We start from the raw sequence: 23,915 nt of genomic DNA on the forward strand, positions 1-23,915 counted from the left end.
TCAGTTTTTAAAAAAGGTATCTTTAGTTAAACCAGGGCAACTTTTGTGTTTAGATGTTAGTCAACAAAAAAGCATGTAGGAACAATGGATTAAAAAAAAATAAGAAATACATGGAATGCTACCAAAAACCCTCCCAATCCTAAAAGCACACAGATTTACTGTTTTGGGATATTTTATTGCTCCTTTACTATGTAGCTTAAAACACTGACTTATAAACTGGAATTAATTTACACATCACCTTTACTATTTTGAAAACAAAATAAACAGAAACATTGATGTTTCCAGGCAAGTTGCTACACGTGTGCAATAACTTTAAAATATTTGAGGGCTCTTCACTACAGAATATACATCCTGCGTCAAAGTCACAAATGATAAGTTTCAGTGACTCCAGTAAATACATATACATTGAGGCAATATTAAGAAATGCATATCAAACAGTGGTTCTCAAACGTCACTGCACTGTGACCCCCTTCTGACAACAAAAATTACTACAGGACTCCAGGAAGTGGGGACTGAAGCCTGAGCCGACCTGAGCCCTGCCGCCCCAGGTGGGAGGGGCAATAGCCAAAGCCCTAGGGCTTCAGCCTCAAGCAGGGAGCCTGTAACCTGAGTCCCATTGCTCAGGGCTGAAGACAATGCCTGAGCTTCGCTGCCCAGGGCTGAAGCCCCCAGGCTTGGGCTTTGGCCCTGGGTAGTGGGGCTTGGGCTTCAGCCCGGCGCCCAGCAAGTCTAACACCAGCCCTGGTGACCCCATTAAAATGGGGTCCCGACCCACTTTGGGATCCCAACCCATAGTTTGAGAACTGCTGTGCTAGATCATCTCCTTATGAGCCAATTATGGCTTACTAGATAAATAAATCTGTAGATATTTTCTTTTCAAATTATTTTAATATGCATTTGCTAATCAACATTCTGTGATATAGCTCATAAGTATTATTTGCCCACTCTCAGCTAATTAATACAGATTTGAACATATATGACGACTTTGTCAAACAAATATAGAACCGCTGCAGCTTTTCTGAACTTTCCTTGAAACAATTCTGTTTTGAAGATCAACATGAAGGGTAAGATTGAGAAGAAAAACTGTCATACTAGAGCCTTGTGTTCTAATGATTTAATATGACAATTCATGCTTTTTATCTATTGTTAGAAAACAGAACAAAAATATTAGATCTGTTCATCAACTCACTTTATGAAGTGTAGCAGAAGATCTGTAACGAATTTGGCAGATTTAACAATAGGGCTTCCTGGTTCATTGAACGTGCGTGTATTATGTTCTATGTACCGAACTTCCCACATAAGTGAAGAAAGCCGCCTTTGTGGGGAAGGAAAAAAACAAACATAGAAGACATTGAACAGTTACATATTATAATATCTAGGTTAAAATTTTAAAAGAAGTCTCCCATATCTTCTTTCAAGCAGTTTAAAAAGGAATAACAGCCAAAAATTACATTTCTTGGTTAGAACAAGAAATCATATACTCTTATAAAGCTCTCTACCTGGACAACAGCAGACAGCTTTCTCTTGCTTCCGGCTCCTACATGTGTGTCTGGTGTACATGGGGAGGGTATGTGGCTGGTGAGTGAAAGGGGCGGGGGGGGAGAGTTTTGAGACCCTCACCACTAGTCAATCAGAAGATGGCTCAGAGGAATGTACTTCCCATGCTTCCCAGACAATTCAGCTGGTTACCTACAGCTCTTCTCTGTTGCCCAGGCCTGGTCCTTGTCCTCCTAAAGCAGATGGGTAAGGGGGACAAAATTTTTCCTCTGATAGGCAGAATCCTAGAGCAACAGCTAGAATTCTCTCCCTTACCCCTTAGAGTAGCTCTGATGAATACAGCCCCCCAGTTACAGAACAGTAGTCCCTGCCTGCATCACAACACAAGTAAAAGCATTTTAAAAAACGGATGCAACTATTACTATGTTCCATGTTGTGTGATTGTCAAAAAATGAGGACACCCCTCATTTCAAACTAAATTCATTCTTAAAAGTGGTATGGAAATTGAGAGTAGGCCCAACTTTCCATTTATTTTGCAATTGCAAAGCACTATGGAAGAAATTTCTAAGAAGCATGTCCTAACCTTTTCTCTCCCCTAATAATTATGAAACCAGACAGAGTGAACTGGAAGACCAATTAATATATTCTACTGGGTGCATATGCACACCAAGACTACGTAAATGTGCTTTCTGTGAACATGGTACTCAATTCCACAATGTGCTAAAAATAAAGTGAAGGAAGATAAGCCTAGCATATTATCACTATGTAAGGAAGAGCCTAAGTTTAACAGTCTCTTGTTTCCAAAGGCTAATGACATGTCCCAAGTAAAATTTCATGGCAAGTTATTAGAGACTTCACCAGGGGAGATGCAGTTATCCCAGGGCCCTGTGAGGACTATCAAAGGTCTGACAGCCTTCCCAAGGCCACTTCCTACCACTGCACGATTGCCCAAAATTCACTATCTGTGGCAAGGAAATGTGCAGGGGATCAGCTCATTGCTTGGTAGCTCCTTGTTGTTGTGCATGGTGTGATAGCTCCCTCTTCCTTAGGGTGGCAGCTGCCTCCTCCTGTTGCTTGGCCCTCAGCCAGCTCACTTTCAGGTCTCTCCTCTGCTGGGATAGTCCATAAACAAAACTAGGTGACTTAACACAAACAAACTGAGTCTATACAAGAGAGAGAGGAATGCCTTCCTCTAGGGGTGTATCTGAAGTAGGTCCTCCCTTCTATCAGGGAGGGACCTTTGGGCAGTTGTTGTAGGGCGAGATCTTGCCTTCACTCAGCTCTTCTCAGGAGCTGCGAATTGCAGATTTGTGCTCTTCTCTTGTCTGCCCCCAAATGAGCTATTCTGCTTCCTTTAAACTCCCCCTCTAGTCTGTGCATCGCTTGCAGGTGTGGCAGGGTGGAGCTGGCTGAGCCAAGACCAGCTCCTTAACCCCTTGTTGACCAGTGTGGGGTTTGCATACCCCATCACACTGCCTTACATGTATCTAGTATGGGTATCTCACTCAGAGATGAAGCTGAAGTAGCTTGCTCCTGGTGGAATGAGCCTTTACCCCTTCTGGTGGGGGGATGCCAGCTAGTTGGTAACAGAGTAATACAACGCAAGATCCATTTCAAAAGCCTATGCACCGATATAGGTTGACCTCTTGATCATTCCTCTATGGGAAAAAATAGTTTAGGTGTCTTTGGTTTAGTTTAGTTTGGATTAGTTTAATTTGGTTTACTTTAGTTTGGTCTAAAAGGCCAAAGCTCTCCGGATGTTCAGAGATTGCAGTCCTCTCTCCTCTTCCAAGGCACGTGGTTTAGGAAAAAATACAGGGGAGTGGATGACCTGACTCATGTGAAACTTGAAAACTACCTTAGGTATGAATCTGGAGTGGGGGGACCTTTTCTTTACAGAAAGTACTATATGGTGGGCCCACCATAGAATCATAGGATTAGAAGGGACTGCAAGGGTCATCAAGTCTGACCCCCTGCCAAGATGCAGGATTTGTTATGTCTAAAACATCCAGGCCAGATGACTTATGGCCATAAGCGCTCCCAGTTCTCTGACTCTTCTGGACGTTATGGCTATCAGAAAGGCCACCTTAATGGACAGTTGGATCATAGAGCATGGAGCCAGAGGCTCAAAGGGAGTCTCAGTGAGAGACAACTGAACAAAACTGAGGTCCCACTGTGGTGCGGACTTCATCGCTGGTGGAAAGGATCTGAGAATTCCCTTAAAAAATCTAGTTGTGATGGTATGTGAAAAATCATACAGTTATCCACTGGAGCTGGGGTGGCCAACCTGTGACTCCGGAGCCACATGTGGCTCTTCAGAAGTTAATATGCCGCTCCTTGCATAGGCACAGACTCCGGGGCTGGAGCTACAGGCGCCAACTTTCCAATGTGCAAGGGGGTGCTCACTGCTCAACCCCTGGCTCTGACACAGGTCCTGCCCCCACTCCACCCCTTCCCGCCCCTTTCCCTGAGCTTGCTGTGCCCTCGTTCCTCCGCTCCCACCCCCAGAGCCTCCTGCACGCCACAAAACAGCTGATCGGGAGGTGGGGGGAGGGAGGGAGGGAGAGGTGCTGATCGGCAGGGCTGCCGGTGGGTGGGAAGTGCTGGGCGCGGGGGGAGCTGATGGGAGGGCTGCTGATGTATTACTGTGGCTCTTTGGCAATGTACATTGGAAAATTCTGGCTCCTTCTTAGGCTCAGGTTGGCCATCCCTGCACTAGAGGATGGAAAGCACTGATTGCTGCTAAATACACTTACAGGAAATTGAATGCAAGACCCAAAGGCTTAAGGGTAAAGAGATAATTCTAATATATCAAGGATTCTGACAGAGTCCAGAGACAAATTGTGTTGATGAACCCAAACTGAGGAAAACTTCCATTTAGCTGAGGAACAGCTTCTCGTAGACTCTTTTCCACTTTGGTTAAAGATGGATTGCCCTCTTGGAACATGAGCATTCTATCCCTGATGCCGATCCAAATACCAGGCTCTGAACTGCAGTGGCCCTGGATTGTGACCTTGCCCCTGTGCTGTGTTAGAAGGTCCGGCAATGTGTGGATGTTCATGGTTGGCTCTACCAAAAGCTTCCTTACATCAGTGAACCGGACCTGTCTTGGCCAGTTGGGTGCAATGGAGTAAATATGCCGATGCAGACCTCTCTGTGCCGATGTAGCACTTCTAGTGTAGCTCTGTCCTCTATCTCAGCAGAGCTCAGGGGAAAAAATGTGGTATCAAAGGAATTAGAGAGAAAGCATACCCCATGCGGCCCTTCCACAACATGAGGGCATCTCCCAATAAGTCTTTCCCAGGGATGCTCTGGAGAAATACTGAGGAAGCTTCCTGTTCACGTGAGAGGCGAAAAGGTCTCAGGCTGGCATTACCCACTGAGCAAACATGTCATTGATAACCAAATCATGACTCTGATTCGTGATTTGTGGAAAAACATCTGCTCAGGCAGTCTGCTAGGGAATTTTGCATCCCTAGTAAGTATAGTGTTGATGGAGTTATGTGATATGATGCACAAAGAGAGAGAGCTCATTCCCCCTTGCTTCTTTATATAAGATATTGCTGCATATTGTCCAATGTTATCTGAAAGTGTTTGGATTGGATGAGTCATGGGAGGAAGGCATTGCAGGCTCAATGGACCACACTGAGTTCTAGTAAGCTGATATGCATTCCAGACTGATGGAGGTCTAGACGATCTGTACCATATGATCTCCCAGGTGTACACTGTGACTCAAAAGGGAGGCACCAGTAATGATGGTTGCTTCAGGTGTTGGTGTGTCCACCAGACAAGAGAGCCTGGTAACATGAGTGGAATTGGGACCTTGTTTATGGTTTCTAGGCATTGTAGATGTAGCCTGGCAAACGGTGTCACATATGCACATGAAGTCATGTGGCCAAGGAGGGAAAGGCAAGTTCTGACTGATGATCTAACAGAGATCTGGTGCATGAGAATGCTTGTGGCCTGAAACCTTTCGAGAGGCAGATACGCTCTTGTGTAGTTGAGTCTAATGTCACCCTTATGAAGTCTATGCACCTCATATGGGCCAACATGGATTTTGCGTGATTGATGCAGACACCTAAGGAAGGTAAAAGATTGAGCAGAACACAGATTGCCCTGTGGACCTCCTTTTAGGAGTTATAGGATCATAGAAGATTAGGGTTGGAAGAGACCTCAGGAGGTCATCTAATCCAACCCCCTGCTCAAAGCAGGATCAACCCCAACTAAATCATCCCAGCCAGGGATTTGTAAAGCTGGGCCTTAAAAACTCTAAGGATGGAGATTCCACCACCTCCATTGTAACCCATTCCAGTGCTTCACTACCCTCCTAGTGAAATAGTTTTTCCTAATATCCAACCTAGACCTCCACCACTGCAACTTGTGACCACTGCTCCTTGTTCTGTCATCTGACACCACTGAGAATTACCTAGCTCCATCCTTTTGGAACCTCCTTTCGGATAGTTGAAGGCTGCTCTCAAATCCCCCCTCATTCTTCTTTTCTGCAGACTAAATAAGCCCAGTTCCCTCAGTCTCTCCTCATAAGTCATGTGCCCCAGCCCCCTAATCATTTTTGTTGCCCTCCACTGGACTCTCTCCAATTTGTCCACATCCTTTCTGTACTGGGGGGCCCAAAACTGGACGCAATACTACAGTTGTGGCTTCACCAGTGCCGAATAGAGGGGACTAATCACTTCGCTCCATCTGCTGGCAGTGGCTCCTACTAATGAAGCCTAATATGCCGTTAGTCTTGTTGGCAACAAGGGCACACTGTTGACTCATAACCAGCTTCTCGTCCACTGTAATCCCCAGGTCCTGTTGTACAGAATTGCTGCCTAGCCAGTCGGTCCCCAGCCTGTAGCAGTGCATGGGATTCTTCCGTCCTAAGTGCAGGACTCTACACTTGTCCTTGCTGAACCTCATCAGATTTCTTTTGGCCCAATCCTCCAATTTGTCTAAGTCACTCTGGACCTTATCCCTACCCTCCAGCATATCTACTTCTCCCCCCAGCTTAGAGTCATCCGCGAACTTGTTGAGGGTGCAATCCATCACATCATCCAGATCATTAATGAAGATGTTGAACAAAACTGGTCCCAGGACTGACCCCTGGGGCACTCCGCTTGATACCAGCTGCCAACTAGACACTGAGCCGTTGATCACTACCTGTTGAGCTTGACGATCTAGCCAGCTTTCTATCCATCTTATAGTCCATTCATCCAATCCATACTTCTTTAACTTGTTGGCAAGAATACTGTGGGAGACTATATCAAAAGCTTTGATAAAGTCAAGGTAAATCATGTCCACTGTTTTCCCCATATCCACAGAGACAGTTATCTCATCACAGAAGGCAATCAGGTTGGCCAGGCATGACTTGCCCTTGGTGAATCCATGTTGACTGTTCCTGATTACCTTCCTCTCCTCCAAGTGCTTCAAAATGGTGAGGCTGACACGTCTGTAGTTCCCCAGACTCCCCTTCTTCCCTTTTTAAAGTTGCCTCTGAGAAGCCAGTCATTGAGGTATGAGAAGACTGTAAATCCTTCTCTTTTCATCCCAGCAGCCATAACTGAGAAAATGTAAACACCCCGGGTGCTCCGCCCAGACCAAAGGGGAGGACTCTGAATTGTTAATGGTCATGATCAAAGAGGAACCCAAGGAAACTCCTGTGAACTGGATGAATATCTATATGAAAATATGCATCTTTCACATCGAGAGCCGTGAACCATTTGCCCTCCTCTAATGAGATAATTATCGACGCCAAGGAGATCATGTGGAATTTTAGATTTTGAATAAACTTAACTGACATAGACTGAGAACTGGCCTCCATTATTCTTGGGAATCAGGAAGCAACAGGAATAGAATCCCTTCCCATGGTATTGAGATGGAACTTTTTCTATGGCTCCCCTGAGGTGCAGGGAGTTCACTTCCTGTTGTAAAATCCCTGAAGAAGAACTGGGAAGGAAATGTCAGTAATTGGAATGGTCACCATGGATAACCTCTAATGCGATTTGTTTGTAGTTTGGGATGTCCAGTTTTTGACTAATTGAGAAAGGCGACCTCCAAACACCTATATATGAGACAGGAAAGGCATCAATGAAGGGACACAGGTCTAAACAGTCCCATCAAAAGAAACTTTTCCCCTGGGGATTAGAGCACGAAACAGCAGTGGATGTTGCCAAGGCTGGATTCCTGAATCTATACACCATCTGTTTCTTGTATGGTGGCTCCTAAGGACTTAATGATAAACGGGCTGAAAAGTTGGTTTTGACCTATATACCTGTCTGTGATGCTTCCTCTTGGGAACAGGGGTATAAATGCTCAGCAAGTAAAGCATTGTTTCTGAATCTTTGAGGGAGTGGAGAAACTCATCTGTTTTCTCAAGGAATAGGTTGTGTGACAAAGTTCCTCCTCTACCTTGGTGGGTCTTCCGCTTACTGGCAGATTTGCTCGCCTCGGAGATTCACGGCAGCCCTCAGTTTGGCTGTTTTTGTGAACCCACAGTACAGGTCAACTCCTCCTGTGTCTGATCAGGAGTTGGGCGGTTTGGGAGGAACCCGGGCTCACCCTCTACTCCGGGTTCCAGCCCAGGGCCCTGTGGAATGCAGCTGTCTAGACTGCCCCCGGAACAGCTGTGCGACAGCCACAACTCCCTGGGCTACTTCCCCATGGCTTGCTCCCAACACCTTCTTTATCCTCACCATAGGACCTTCCTCCTGGTGTCTGATAATTCTTGTACTCCTCAGTCCTCCAACAGTATGTGTTCTCACTCCCAGCTCCTAGCGCCTCTTGCTCCCAGCTCCTTACACGCGCACCACAAACTGAAGTGAGCTCCTTTTTTTAAACCCAGGTGCCCTGATTAGCCTGCTTTAATTGATTCTAGCAGCTTCTTGATTGGCTGCAGGTGTTCTAATCAGCCTGTCTTAATTGTCTCCAGAAGGTTCCTGATTATTCTGGAACCTTCCCTGTTACCTTACCCTGGGACAAGGGACCTACTTAACCTGGGGCTAATATATCTGCCTTCTATCACTCTCCTGTAGCCATCTGACCCTGTCACATATCCCCCGCCTCTGCTCAACAACATGGGGTTGGGCAACTTGGGATGTCAGGCAGTGTACCCGTGACAAGCCATCTGCATTGCCATGGTGGCTTCCAGCCTGGTGTTGTATGGTGAATTGGAAAGGTTGTAGGGACAGGAACCATCTGGTCACCCTTATGTTCTTCTCTTTATTTTGCTGCATCCACTGGAGGGGTGCATGGTCGGTCACAAGGGAAAACTGTTGTCCCAGTAGGTGTTAATGAAGTGTTTCCATGGCCCATTTCATAGCAAGGCACTCTCTTTCAACCATGGCATACTTCTGCTCTCTCGGGAGGAGTTTCCTGCTAAGGTAGAGGATTGGGTGTTCTTCATCTCCGTCCATCTGCGATAGGACAGCTCCCAATCCTACTTCAGATGCATCTGTCTGTAAAACGAATTCTTTGTTGAAGTCTCGGGCTATAAGCACAGGGTTACTGCAGAGGGCTGTCCATAGATCCATGAATGCTTTCTCTGCGGCATCTGTCCACTTCACCATGTCCGGACCCCGGGCTTTTATCAGGTCTGTCAGGGGACTCGCTCTGGTAGCAAAATGGGGAATAAATCGTCGGTAGTACCCCACCACACCCAGGAATGCCCAGACTTCCTTTTTCCGATTCGGCCGGAGCCAATTTTGGATAGCCTCTATTTTGTTTAGTTGGGGCTTGACCATACCCCTTCCTACAATGTAGCCAAGGTATTTAGCCTCGGCTAGCCCTATAGCACACTTGGCTGGGTTGGCTGTGAGGCCAGTCCGTCTTAGTGTGTTCAGAACCGCTTCCACCTTTTCCAAGTGGGTTTCCCAGTCGGGGGTGTGAATAATCACATCATCCAGGTATGCTGCTGTGAAGGGTTAATGTCTAGCTATTCCACCTGGAAGCAGGCGGGGCACACCCTGACTGTTTCCTAGAAGCAATGCACACATTGCTCTATCCAAGGACAAGGGCTAGATATGAACCCTGAGAACTTGATTGTTTGGACAGCAACTGTGGGAGGTTTCTTTAGCCTGGGCTCAAAGCCTGAGAACCAGGATTGTAGTAGATACAGGATGGTAACTAAGCATATGAATCAACGTCATACATTCCTTTGTGTAGCAGTGTGTAATGCTTAGGGGGAGAAATATAATAAAAGGAGAAGGTGGAAGGCAGGGGGGGCAGAACAGCCCATCTCCGCTGACCAGCCTGTTTGCTTGCATAAAGCTGTGTTCTGTCTCATCACTGAACCGCAACAACTGGCGCCCAAACGTGGGGCCCTCAGCACTCACCTCGCCCGGCAAGGGTTTCAGACGCGTCACTCATCCACTTCGTGGATCCCGGTGAGTATTTTTCATTGTGGTAAGTATGGGAAGCTCCCTCTCTGCTTTGCAAGTGCAACACCGCAATGAGCTGCAGTATTTGCTGCGTAAGGCTCAGCATGACTGCCCGGCTCGAGAACTCACTCTCCTGCTACAGGAGGTGCATGCCAAGTGCCCGTGGTATCCTGAAGCCGGAAGCCTTAAGCTAGCGGACTGGGAGCAATTGGGCCAGACATTGCACGAAGAGCCTCGGGCGCCCGTGCAGGCTTTACATGCCTGGCACCTCTGCCGCGACGTGGTACAGCGTGTCGCCTCGGACAGACCCTCCCTCGCGAGGCTGGTGCTCTCGCCGCCCCCGTCCGCCCCTGCAGCCATCCCCCCTCCTGGCGATGCGACACAGCGTGTCGCCTCGGAAAGGCCCTCTCCAGCACCAACAGAGGAGCTGCCAATCCTGCCACCCCCGTCCGCTCCTGCAGCCATCCCTCCCCCTGCTTCGCCCCCAGTGCCTCTATTACCACCGCCTCCCTGGCCTTCCCCACCGGAGCCGGTGTGTGATCACCCTCCCCCCATGGGGCCCCCCGGAGAGTCATCTGCATCTGCTCAGAAGCTTTCGCTGGTGCAACAAATGGTTCACGCAGCGAAAGCTCGATCAGATCTTACAGCAGAGGAGCTGGCTGATCTGGTCTCCGTTTGCCTGGTGACCTGGCAGAATGATGACCAGGGCAACCCCATGGGCACCTGGACCACTCTGCCATACTCGGTGGTTAGAGAGGTAAAGAAAGCAATTCGTGAATTTGGCCTGACTAGCACCTTTGTGCGTGGTCTCATTGAAGGGATGGGTGCTGGGTACTCCCTAATCCCTGAGGATTGGAAAACGCTGCTGCGCATGATGTTGTCACCCAGTCAGTATGTTATTTGGCTTAGTGAGTATCGGCAGATGGCAGAACGCCAAGCCCAGGTATATAGAGAGCAAGGTATCATTTATGAGCATTTGGCAGGGGAGGGCCAGTTTGCTACTATTGAGATGCAGTCTCAACTCCCTCAGGCCGTCTTCCCCATTATTTCCACCTGTGCCCAGCATGCTTTCAAGAAGGTCCCGGATTCAGGCAAGCCTACCAAATGCTTTGTCCGTATCCGTCAGGGTGCCTTAGAGTCCTTTTTGGATTTTAGCAACAGATTGCAGGAGGACACTGACTTTCAGCTGCCAGGGGAGGTCTGTGCCATACCTACACAGGTGATGGGACCTCTCCCTGCCGACTTTGTAGGTCTTGTTCTCCCTCGCTCACATGCTGGGAAACAGGGCCTTTTTGTCATTCCAGGGGTCATTGATGCTGATTACACTGGCATTATTAAGGTTCAGGTGTGGACTCATCTTCCACAGTCGCTCCCGCGTGGACGGTCAATTGCACAATTGATTTTAGTCCCCTATCAGGTGCCAGCTGCCGAGGATCGAACTCGGGGCGGAGGAGGCTTTGGATCTACGTTGTCTCACTCGCCGTCTCACAGCGCGTCTTCTCCACTTGTTGCTCTGACAATGTCAGTCTGCCCCTCGAAACCTCAGTTAACACTTCTCTTAAATGATGTTCCTTTTACAGGGCTGGTGGACACTGGAGCTGATGTTACAGTGATTCGTGATCTGGAGTGGCCGGTTAATTGGCCTACGGTTCCTTCTAAAGAGTTGTGGGGGATTGGGGGTAGCAAACCCGGGCGCCAAAGTTTGTCTTGGGTCACGGTCTCTAAACCAGGAGGCCGTGCCCTTGCTACAATCCGCCCTTTTGTGCTCCCTGTCCACCTCAATATTTGGGGCCGTGATTTACTTACAAAGTTAGACACCACCCTCGATATTAACATCTGATGGCTCTCCCCACCGAGGTGTAGTCACTTATCAGTTGGGTGACCCCCCTCGTTGGCATTCTCGTTTTACACTGCCTCAGCGTTCGGCACAGCGTTCAGAATTAGCTGCTGTTATTTTGGCCTTTCAATCTTTTGCTGATTGTCCCTTTAATTTAATTGTGGATACCCATTATGCTTATCAGGTAATTGATCATTTACCCCTTGCCCTCATTACCCCTCAGGTTGATGCAGACCTCCTTCACCTGTTTTTGTCTTTACAGCATCTTCTTGCCACTCGTCATTTCCCTTACTTTGTTGCTCATATTCGCAGTCATACCCCTCTGCCTGGGCCACTCACTGAGGGCAATGCACGCGCCGATCGCGCGTTGCGTGGTCAGGTAAATTCCCTTTTTTCTGACCCCATTGAAAGCCATGCCTTTTTTCATCAGTCTGCCTCTGTTTTGGCCCGGCAGTTTCACATTCCTGCTGATCATGCACGTTCCATTGTTCGTTCCTGCCCCCACTGTGCTGCTGCTGCTCCTACTTTTTCTTATGCCGTTAACCCCCGAGGTACCGCAGCAAATCAGCTGTGGCAAATGGATGTTACTCATGTACCACAATTCCGCCCCTATTCATTTTTACATGTTTCCGTTGATACTTATTCAGGCTTCCTTTGGGCAACCCCACAACGTGGGGAAGCCACTAACAAAGTTATTCACCATTTGCTGGCCTGCTTTTCTGTTATGGGTCGCCCTTGCCAAATTAAAACAGATAATGCCCCAGCCTACTGCTCTGCAGCCCTCTCCACCTTTTGTGCCCGCTGGGACGTCCGTCTTAAACACGGAATCCCTTATAATTCCACGGGCCAAGCCATTGTTGAACGTGCCAATCGCACACTCAAAACCTTGCTAGATAAACAATTAAAACAAGGGGAGCTGCATCTCCGAACCTTAGGAGACATTCAACAACAAATGTATATCCTCTTGTTTACTTTAAATAATTTAACACTGAATGCAGATCAGCAGACCCCTGCGGATCGGCATTTTCACAAATCTGAGGTACTGGAAAGACCGCGTGTCTTTTACCGTCAGCTGCCCGATCCACAGCACCTCTAATCACTTGGGGTCGGGGATATGCTGCTGTGTCTCTCCCTGCAGGACCGTTGTGGGTTCCAGCCCGGTGCGTGCGACCAGCACTTAAACAACATGGCATGGCACCAGGGGCTGTCGAATCCCATACCAGAGTTTCAGCTGACCTTGGAGGAGACCGCGTTGCCCCCCGAGTCGACAACGGCGGGATGGAAACGGAGGACGCGTAGTGTCCCAAGCCAGCCCGTGACATGGGGAGCAGTAAAAGCATTGGTCGCCACGGCTCAACGAAAACTGGCAGCAGATCAGCAGCCAGAAACTCCTAAGACTTTGTTTGTGGCGATTCTCGCCCAAATCACTGCTAATTCTGTGATGATTGTGTGCCTTTTGTGCCTGCTATTTCCTGTAGGGGTTGGCTCGGAAGCACCTCCCCCGTTACAAGCCCGAAGGAGAATAAGATACTGCTCTTTGCTTATGCTAATCTTTTCTCCCAGTACTCTAGCATGGCTAATTGGGGCCCGGCCAACTATACTCTGCCTCGCACGGCTATATCCCTTCACACACCGTACCCGGCCGGGGCTCACTATGTCACCTGTGTGCGTGTAGTTAACTGCACTAGTACAAAGGTGCCATTGGGCTGTCAAAAAATTTCTCAATCCCTTTTAAATTGTTCCCATGCTGTTAATGTTTCATATAATTATGGCCATATCATCCTACCATCAGGATGGGTTTTTACTTGTGGTTCATGCACCTTTAATTATATTCCTGCAAATTTAAGTGATGGCACCCTTTGCTGTCTTAGTAGAATGATACTTATATTGCCTTTTGCTGGTTACAATTGTAGTAAAAGAAGTGTACCCCTTTTAGATGATTATATTGCAGATGTTAAGCTTTTGGTTATTTTGTGTTTGTAATCATTGGGCTTATTTTTTGTTGTTGCTGTGTACAATGTATTCCTTCCTTGTTAAGACTTTGTAAAATTTTGCCCTGGAAAGCTCCCCAGGTTATGTCCTTGTCTGTCTGGGAGTTAAATAGCATGACAAAACAAATTGGCGGCTACCATGAGATGGCCAACTTCAATAAACAAAAAAAGGGGAGATGAAGGGTTAATGTCTAGCTATTCCACCTGGAAGCAGGCGGGGCACACTCTGACTGTTTCCTAGAAGCAATGCACACATTGCTCTATCCAAGGACAAGGGCTAGATATGAACCCTGAGAACTTGATTGTTTGGACAGCAACTGTGGGAGGTTTCTTTAGCCTGGGCTCAAGGCCTGAGAACCAGGATTGTAGTAGATAGAGGATGGTAACTAAGCATATGAATCAACGTCATACATTCCTTTGTGTAGCAGTGTGTAATGCTTAGGGGGAGAAATATAATAAAAGGAGAAGGTGGAAGGCAGGGGGGGCAGAACAGCCCATCTCCGCTGACCAGCCTGTTTGCTTGCATAAAGCTGTGTTCTGTCTCATCACTGAACCGCAACACCGCTGCATAACTGATATGGGGTCGTAGGCGCTTGTCCATAAGATGCTGGAAGGTGGCAGGTGCCCCATGCAGTCCAAAAGGAAGAACAGTATATTCAATCAGACCCTCTGGGGTAGAGAATGCCGTTTTTTCTTTCGCATCTTTGGCAAGGGGAATCTGCCTGTATCCCTTCGTTAAATCAAGGGTGGTCAAAAATCGGGCGTTGCCCAGGCGGTCAACTAACTCATCGATACGGGGTATGCATCGAATTTGGATATTTCATTCAGCCGGTGAAAGTCATTACAAAACCTAGTGGTGCCATCAGGTTTGGGTACCAACACAATCGGGCTTGACCACTGACTATGGGACTTTTCAATGACTCCCAGCTCCAACATCCTTTTTACCTCTGCCTTGATCTCCTCCCTTTTTGCGGCTGGGACCCGACAGGGCCTTAAAGTTACCTTTGTCCCAAGGTCTGTGATAATGTGGTGATTTGTTTCGGTGGTCCGACCTGGTTTGGTTGAAAACATGTCCTGGTATCGGTTCATCACCTCAGTTACCTCCTTCTTCTGGTTTGGTGTCAGATCAGTGGATATCCTGATCTGCTCCTGCATGTTATTTCCCTGGATTGGGGTCTCTTGGGCCACTACACACGCCTCTCATTGGTGACAAGGCTTTAAGAGGTTAATGTGATAAATTTGCTCTTGTTTCCAGCATCCTGGCTGCCGCAACTTGTAGGTTATTTCCCCCACGGGTTCAACCACCTCATAGGGCCCCTGCCATTGGGCCAAAAGCTTGCTTTCTGCCAGGGGTACTAACACCAACACCTTATCCCCTGGTTGGAACTGTCGGACTTTTGCCTGGCAATTGTAATGGGTTTGCTGAGCCTCCTGCACCTTTTCCAAATGTTCCCGTACAATAGGGGTGACCCGGGCTATCTGTTCTCGCATCTGCAACACACAGTCAATTATATTACTCCCCTCATTGGGTTCCTCTTCCCAGATTTCTTTCACGATATCTAGTATGCCACAGTGGTGGCGCCGTATAATAACCCAAAGGAGAAAAACCCAGTTGAGTCCTCAGGTACCTCCCGGATTGCAAATATAAGGTAGGGTAGTAGGGTGTCCCAATCCTTCCTGTTCTGATTTACCACTTTCCTTATCATTGCCTTGAGGGTTCGGTTAAACCTTTCTACCAGCCCATCGGTCTGCGAATGATAAACTAAGTTCTCAGGGTATGGATATGGAGCAGCATACAGAGGTTCTTCACTAGCTTTGACGTAAATGGGGTACCTTGGTCTGTTAATATCTCCTTTCGTAGCCCCACTCGGGCAAAGATCCCCACCAACTCTTTAACTATCATTTTAGAGGCTGTGTTCCGCAGGGGGACAAGCTTCTGGGTAGCGAGTAGCATAATCCAGAACGACAAGTATATATTGGTGGTCCCGGGCTGTCTTCTCCAGGGGTCCCACTAGGTCCATGGCTATTCTCTCAAAGGGGACCTCTATGATGGGAAGGCGTACTAAAGGTGCCCTCAAGTGGGGACGGGGACTGTGCAGCTGACACTCCGGGCAGGACGCACAGTACCTCCGCACTTCTTCATGTACTCTGGCCCATCTCCGCTGACCAGCCTGTTTGCTTGCATAAAGCTGTGTTCTGTCTCATCACTGAACCGCAACAAAAACTACTAAAAACTAACTACAAACAATTCTTACAGGAACAATACAGTAAAAAGAAGCTGAGGACACTGCAGATTCTGACTCAGGGTATGCTGCAGTCTGAACTGGAGAAGCATTCGCCCATAAAGCCCTATATGCCCTCGGTTCAGAGCATGAGGAGAGCTACAGTGCAAGTGCAGGCCAATGGACACTGATTGCAAAAAATTCTGGACTTAAGTACATGGTGTGCATGCGTATCTGTGTGTGGAATACACATTGGGAACATCACTCAAAGAAGAAAATCTTGTTACCTCTTTAGGGTTTGCCAACACCATGGACAAAACTAGTAAAAATGGGATTTACTTAACAATGTATATACAGTGATGTTGTACCAGTGTTGGTACCAGGGTACTAGAGAGACAGGATGGGTGAGGTAATATGTGGAGGTTGCTGACCTGTAACTGGAGGTTCTTTGAGGTGTGTGGTCCCTATCTGTATTTCAACATGTGGATGCACATGCACACCATGCACCTGAGTCTGAAAATATTTCTTAGCAGTGTCCGTTGACCCACATGTGTATTTGTGTCCCCTCATTCTCCCTGCTGAGGGTACAATAGGTAGTACGGGTCCACGCATCTCCAGTCTCTCTGTTACCATTTTAGAACGTAGTCTAAAGCAGAGAGGATGGAGGGCAGGTAGTGGAATACAGATAAGGACTGCACATCTCGAAGAACTTCCAATTACAGGTAAGTAACCTCCTCCTCTGCTTCGAGAGATGGTCCCCATGTGTATTCCACACGTGGATGATTTGCGAGCAGCCATCAGTGTGGATGTGGGTGCGAGGACGCTAATGGAAGCGTGGTCCTCAGAATGGCTTGGCCAACTGCTGCATCTGTAGCTCCTGCTTGTGTGATGGCACAGTGTGTTGTGAAGGTGTGGACGGAGCACCCGGTGGCTGTATGACAGAAGTCTTGCCAGGACGCATCTGCTAGTGAGGCCGATGTGGTGGCCTGTGCTCATGTAGACTCTATCAAGTGAGGGTACACCAGATTGGTTGTAGCATTCTTGGATGCACCCCGAGACTCATTTGGAGATTCGTTAGGAAGAGAAGGCTTGACCCTTCGACCGTTCGGCAATGGCCATGCAGAGCTTCGGCGATGTGCAAAAGGACTGAGTCCTGTGAAGGTAGAAAGCCAATGCATGATGGACATTGAGGGAGTGTAGGACCCTGTCAGTGTGGGAGGTGTGTAGTTTGGGTAGAAAATAGGTAGATTGATGCACTGGTTCAGGGGGAATGCCTACACGATCTTTGAGAAAATTTTGCATGGAGTCCCAGGGACACCTTGTCCTTTTGGAATGTGGTGTTAGGGGGATTTGCCATCATAGCTGCCAGCTCACTGACCCGCCTGGCTGAAGTTATGGCTACCAGGAATGTCACTTTCATTGAGAGGTGGGAGAGAGAGCATGTTGCCAACAGTTTAAGGGATGGTTTTGTGAAAGCGGGAGGATGAGATAAGTTCCTATATGGGCCTGGGCTTCAGTACTGGTGGGAAGGTATTGAGTAAACCCTTCATGAAGCGGACGGTGGTGGGGTGAGTAAAGACGAAGGTGCTGTCAACAGGGGGAAGAAAGGTACTGATTGCTGCACCCATTCAGAGTTGAGGGGCTGTCGGACATTTTGAGGGTGAGAAGGTAGTTCAGGACAACTGGTATAAATACTATGTTAAGTGAGTGATGGTGAGCCCATAGCATGAAGCATCTCTATTTCGCTCGGTAGAATGCCCTGGTGGATTCTCTCCTACTTTGAGTAAGGATTCGCCGCACCAGGGTGGAGCATGCCCGGTCTACCCTTGACACCCATCCAAATACCAGGCCATGAGGTGAAGAGAATTCAGTTTGGCATGCCCGAGTCTCCCCCGATCTTGTGTGACTAGATCTGGGAGTGTGCAAAGGCAGATCCGTGTGTGGGTGGAGAGTCAAAGGAGGTCCATGAACCAGAACTGACGAGGCTACGAGTAGTACTGTGACTCTGTCTCGGCAAATCTTGCATAGCACTTGCGGAAGAAAGGGAATGGGAGGGAAGGCATAGCGAAGGTCTCCGCTCCAGGGGAGGAGGAGAGCATCACCATGCAAGTCCTCCCTTATTGCCCCTCTGGAACAATAGAGGGGCAGTTTCCTGTTCTCAGACGTGGTAAAGAGGTTCCATTAAGGGATGCTCCAGAGCTTGAAGAAGTACTGTAGTGTGGTGCCGTGTAGCTCTCACTCGTGATTGATGTAGAGTGCCTAGCTGAGTTAGTCGGCCTGGGAGTTCTAGGTGCCTGGGAGGTACATGGCTTGAAGAATTATGTGGTGTTTGATGCACCAGTTCCAGAGGTGTACGGACTTGGAGCTGAGGGAGAGAGACTTGGTACTGCTCTGCTTGTTGACATACACGACTGCTGTGATGTTGTTGGGAAGGAGTTGAATGTGGAAGGATTGGACAAGTGAGAGAAGGGCCGGACATACAAAATGGACTGCCCAGAGCTCTAGCACATTTATGTCAATTCTGGCCTCCCTTGACATCCAGGGACCCTGGGCTGTGTGGTGGTCCAGGTGGGCTTCCCAAGGGGAGGCATCTGTCGTGATGGTGATCTGCGGTATGAGAGTGGCGAAGGGGCTGCTGCTTAAGACCTTGGAAGGATCGGTCCATCATGCGAGGGAAGATAGCATGGACTGGGGAAGGACAACTCTGGTCTGCATATGGTCCATGCTGGGTCTGTAGATGGAAAGAAGCCACACCTGAAGCCAACGCATGTGGAGATGTGCATTAGGTGTCACATAGGTCTAGGCAGCCATATGGCTGAGGGGAGAGAGACAGCAGTGGACTGTGGTGTAGGGTCTGCGACACAGATCCGTGATGACAGATGTCAGTACTGCAAAGCAGTCTGCTGGGAGGAAAGTCCTGGCTGCAACGGAGTTGAGATACATGCCGATAAAGTGCATTCTCTGTGTAGATGTCAGCACCAACTTGTCCTTGTTGATGCAGATACCCAGAGACGTCAGCAGCGTGCGAAGGACAAGGATCACAGAGGTGACTTCCCGCTGTGAGAGACCCATGAGGAGCCAGTCATCAAGATGGGGTACACCGTGTATCCGAGGCAGCGCATTTGGGCAACCCTCCCTAGAGGGAGGGGAGAGGAACAAAACAAATCCTCTCAACCACTAAACTAATCTAATCTAATTTACGAACTAAACTGAACTAAACTAGCAATTAGGAAAAAATCTTTTAGCTGAGGCACACTTGAGGCAGACACACTCAGGGTCTGTCTCAGACCAAGGCAGTTGAGAAGGAACTGAGGGTGGTTCTCTTGCACAGACCTATATAGCCTTGATGTCGGTATGGGAGGTAAGGGACCCATGTGCAGGCCGAATGGACACTGCTATCGAAGGTTTCTGATCAAAAGCACATGGGGTGCACATGCACCTGAAGTGGAGCATCTATAGGGACATTACTTGAAGAAGAACCAAATCTTCAGTTTGCATAAAATTCCTTGGGCAGACAAATATTGTCTTATGATTAATACTATTTTTAAAAATTAGACATACGTCTTGGAACATATTATCTTAGAACAGAACAGAATATGTGTATTTGGCAATTTTAGTAAATAATTTCTAATTTCGAAATAGCATTTCAGTAAACTTTCCAGTAAAAATACCCAGAGAAAGACAGAGAGAAATTGGCTGGGAAGAGAGAGAAGCAAGAAAGAGAAAAGGTAAATATCTGTGTTCAAAAGCCTCTGATGTCCGTTTTCTCTGACAATGAAAAAACAGTTTTATATTAGAATGACATCCTAGTAATGTATGAGTATGCAAGGAGCACTACATATTAATCTTCAGATTCAGCCCAAGTAGCAAAACAACATGCCATATGCACGGGGGGGAGGGGGTAAATTCTCAAAGCAAATATCTTCTGTAAATCAAGAGAAGGAGTCTTCCACAAAGTATTTTAATAGAACAATTACTTCATCTCAGATAATTAAATACTGAATATTAAAGACAATTTGCCGAACACAGCAGTCATTTAGGAAAAGAGATGAAAACTGTGCTAACAAGTTAAAACAAAATTCAAAAAATTGTCTGCAACTACAATGAAATGGTGTCCTAATTCAATAAGACTTTTATAAAGGGACTTAAACTGCCAAGCCAACAGTTTCTCTTAAATGCGCAAATAAATTTGTTAGTCTCTAAGGTGCCACAAGTACTCCTTTTCTTTTTGCGAATACAGACTAACACAGCTGCTACTTTGAAACCTGTCTTAAAAGTACATGTTATGTGCAGACTCTTACTATAAACTGCTAATAAATACATTCAAATGCTGTGAGGTATAGTCTGCCTATTTTTTCAATTTATAATTTTAAACAGTAAACTAAATATTTTCAGTCATTTTGTTTAATTTTAAAAGCATAAATGCAATTATTTTGATTTGAAAATCACTTCATAGACATATACCCTGATCCTGCAGTTGGATCCACAGACATGGAGCCAACTGTAGCACTAGGCACTTGAACAATGCATATTCTAAAATTCACATCCAAGAAAAACAGCTGATCAATCCCTACTTTAACATTTTATAAAAAGAAAACCTAGATGAAGGATAGATGCATGATGAGACAGATGGACACAGTCTACCTATTTCAATCTCTTTGTTAGACATTATCCCATAAAAAGACAATCAAAAAGGTCTCTTTGGCACTACTTTATAGAAGTAACAGAGACTTGGATCTAACCTGTAAAATCTGCTTTCCAGTCTTTGTTTAATGGTACTGAGATCTGTGGGATATGCCACAACAGTGCAATACATTGGATAAGCTTGGAGATCCACAGGTGCCACAAATGCAGAAGCAATATCTAAATACAAATGAAAATTCAATGTTATATCACATAAAACCAGCACTTTAATAGTCTGTTTCAGATCTTTTTTATTTTCAACACCCCTCCCCACCCACACACTCCTTGAAGCTTAGAATACAAATAGTAAGTGACAGAAACAAACAAGAAAAGCCAACATTACATATTTTAAAATATCAGTGAAATTTTATACACACACATGTGCTGTAGCACATGCCATAAGCATGATTACTGAAGTGATTAATCAGAGCCATCCCTCTGGACATGAAAGACTGCACTCTGAGAAGCATGCTGTGTGCATTCAAAATACAAAGAGAATTACTTTTTGCTACAGATACAAATCTGTAAGTTATATAATTCAAAACGGGTTTCAGAGTAACAGCCGTGTTAGTCTGTATTCGCAAAAAGAAAAGGAGGACTTGTGGCACCTTAGAGACTAACCAATTTATTAGAGCATAAGCTTTCGTGAGCTACAGCTCACTTCCTCAGATGCAGTTTCCACGATATGCATCTGAGGAAGTGAGCTGTAGCTCACGAAAGCTTATGCTCTAATAAATTGGTTAGTCTCTAAGGTGCCACAAGTCCTCCTTTTCTTTTTGCATAATTCAAAACATGCAATTCCAAGATATTAATTGGTGCACTTCTGACTCATTCTGCTTTGGAAAAATATTACTTAATTAATCTTGACATCACCACAGCGGTTCTCAACTGGGGGGTCCATGAGCCCTTTCAGGGAGGCCATGGAGCTCCACAGCTAAAAGCTGGTGCCCCAAGCCCCAGTGCTGAAGCCAGGAGCGACGTGGGGCTAAAGCCACCCCCGCTTCCCCAGTCGGAAGCGTCGCAGGGCTGAAGCCAGCGGCGGCCCCCCAAGGCAGGAGCAGTGGGGGGCTGCAGCATTTTTATAGCCTGTTGAGGGGGGGCTTTGGCAACAAAAAGGTTGAGAACCCCTGCATTATCACTCCCTCATCTTCAAAGTTCTCAAATTTTAATGTGCAAAGCAATTCTTTAGACTGTTACTATAAAAGCTGTAGTCCCTGCCCAGAGGATTTACAAGGAATTTAGGACAAAGACAAATATGATACAAGCAGAAAAACAATATGCCAGAAGATAAGGGAATTCAAACAAGTGAAGGCTTCATAGGCTTTATTTTTCTTTCCCTCTACTTGTCCAACTGGACTTATGGTTCTTACAATACCTGATTTTATAGAGGAAGGAATGAAAAAAATTAGTACAAACATATTAAACTCTAAAATATATTTAAAATATATTTTAAAAACAAGAATTGACAAAAATTAGTTGCTAGATGAACTGATCTTCTAAGAAAAAGGTGAAACAGAATGCTCTATTGCAGTTAAAAATCTACTCTTAAGATTGCTACAGTAAATTGAACCTTTATACAAAGCAAGCAACAATAGTAGTAGTTAAAAAAACAAAACCTCACACAGACTATGGAAAGAACCAGCTAAGATAATTTAAATATACCATTACTCTTACTATGGAGGCATGGTAGTGGAAACCTTAATTACAACTTCATACTTCCTCCAGAAACACATAACATACTACACATATCACTACTGGTATCTGCTAACTCCTTTTGTAATTAACGTTTTACATTATTCTGAAAGAGGGAGATTAATGAGTTATGTGTAGTGTGTTTCCTTATTTGTGGGGTCAGAAGGTAGTTTCTTGTGAAGATGCAGTGTGTCCCCATCAAAGAAAACATGCTGTATAAGCATTCAGGTTCCACCAAGGCGTCCCACAACTTCACATTTCCTAGTTTTTTTGCATTAGGGGATGTCACACTTAACCAATCTTAATCCCTGTTACACCAAATTTTTGTTTATAATAGTTCACACATTTAAGTACCATACAGACACACAAGAATTAACTATGCACATTTCAACAGCCATCTTATCACAAGACACAAAGTTATTCAACATATGCATCAATGATATATGCATACCTTTGACTATGTTAATGACAGAATTAGTGATATGTATGTAGAAAGAATTTATAATGTACTTTTCAGAAACTGCCAATATATATCAGCAATTGTCCCCACAAGTGGTAAATTCATGGTGAACCATTTGCTAACCAATACATTACACATCCGTTCTCCTCACAACCCAAAGAAAAGAAAAATGATGGCTGGAGTACACAGCAGATTAGTTAGGAAAATCCCAAGTACAGCTATTAATCATAACATTCTCTAGGAAAACAAAACAAATACATACTTTTTGCTCTCTGTTCAAAATGAAGTTACAGCTTTTGTATTCAACATAGGGGCCTCCGTTTTCAACACTAGCAAGTGATTTTGGGTGCTCAGTTTGAGATATCATAAACAGGCTTTGATTTTCAAAGGGCAAGTGTTCAGTACTTTCTGAAAATCAAGCTCTTCAACGTCTTTCAAGTTACATGTTCAAAAATCGAAACTTTCAAAATCACTAGTCACCTTCGAAAGTCTGGGTCAGACTATACATTAAAGGCACTATGTAGATATGTCATGTTGTGAACAAAATATTTTCTTTTTTTTATAAGGTAATAATTCAAGTAGAAAAGGTTCAGAAAAGGGCAACTAAAATGATTAGGGGTCCCATATGAGGAGAGATTAAAGAGGCTAGGACTTTTCAGCTTGGAAAAGAGGAGACTAAGGGGGAATATGATAGAGGTATATAAAATCGTGAGTGGCGTGGGAAAGTGAATAAGGAAAAGTTATTTACTTGTTCCCATAATATAAGAACTAGGGGCCACCAAATGAAATTAATAGGTAGCAGATTTAAAACAAATAAAAGGAAGTTCTTCACTCAGTGCACAGTCGAGCTGTGGAACTCCTTGCCTGAGTTGTGAAGGCTAGGACTATAACAGGGTTTAAAAGAGAACTGGATAAATTCATGGAGGTTAAGTCCATTCATGGCTATTAGCCAGGATGGGTAAGGAATGGTGTCCCTAGTCTCTGTTTCTCAGAGGGTGGAGATGGATGGCAGGAGAGAGATCACTGATCATTACCTGTTAGGTTTACTCCCTCTGGAGCACCTGGCATTGGCCACTGTCAGTAGACAGGATACTGGGCTGGATGGACCTTTGGTCTGACCCAGTATGGCCATTCTTATGTAAGTAGTGATTTTATGAC

At 46.1% G+C, this 23,915-nt stretch overlaps 1 protein-coding gene across 7 annotated transcripts in view; it reads right to left on the reverse strand.

Annotated features, from left to right (window-relative positions):
• PHIP (PHIP subunit of CUL4-Ring ligase complex) overlaps window positions 1-23,915 on the reverse strand; it is a 305,027-nt gene that overhangs the window by 34,503 nt on the left and 246,609 nt on the right. For all 7 annotated transcript variants that reach the window (XM_073336505.1, XM_073336504.1, XM_073336507.1 and 4 more), the window contains 2 exons: window positions 20,665-20,785; window positions 1,190-1,315 (listed from right to left, as the gene is read on the reverse strand). In XM_073336505.1, coding sequence (XP_073192606.1) covers window positions 1,190-1,315; window positions 20,665-20,785 — 247 coding nt within the window. The remainder of the gene's footprint in view (window positions 1-1,189; window positions 1,316-20,664; window positions 20,786-23,915) is intronic.

The sequence above is a fragment of the Lepidochelys kempii genome, chromosome 3, assembly GCF_965140265.1.
Source record: "Lepidochelys kempii isolate rLepKem1 chromosome 3, rLepKem1.hap2, whole genome shotgun sequence".
NCBI lineage: Eukaryota > Metazoa > Chordata > Testudines > Cheloniidae > Lepidochelys > Lepidochelys kempii.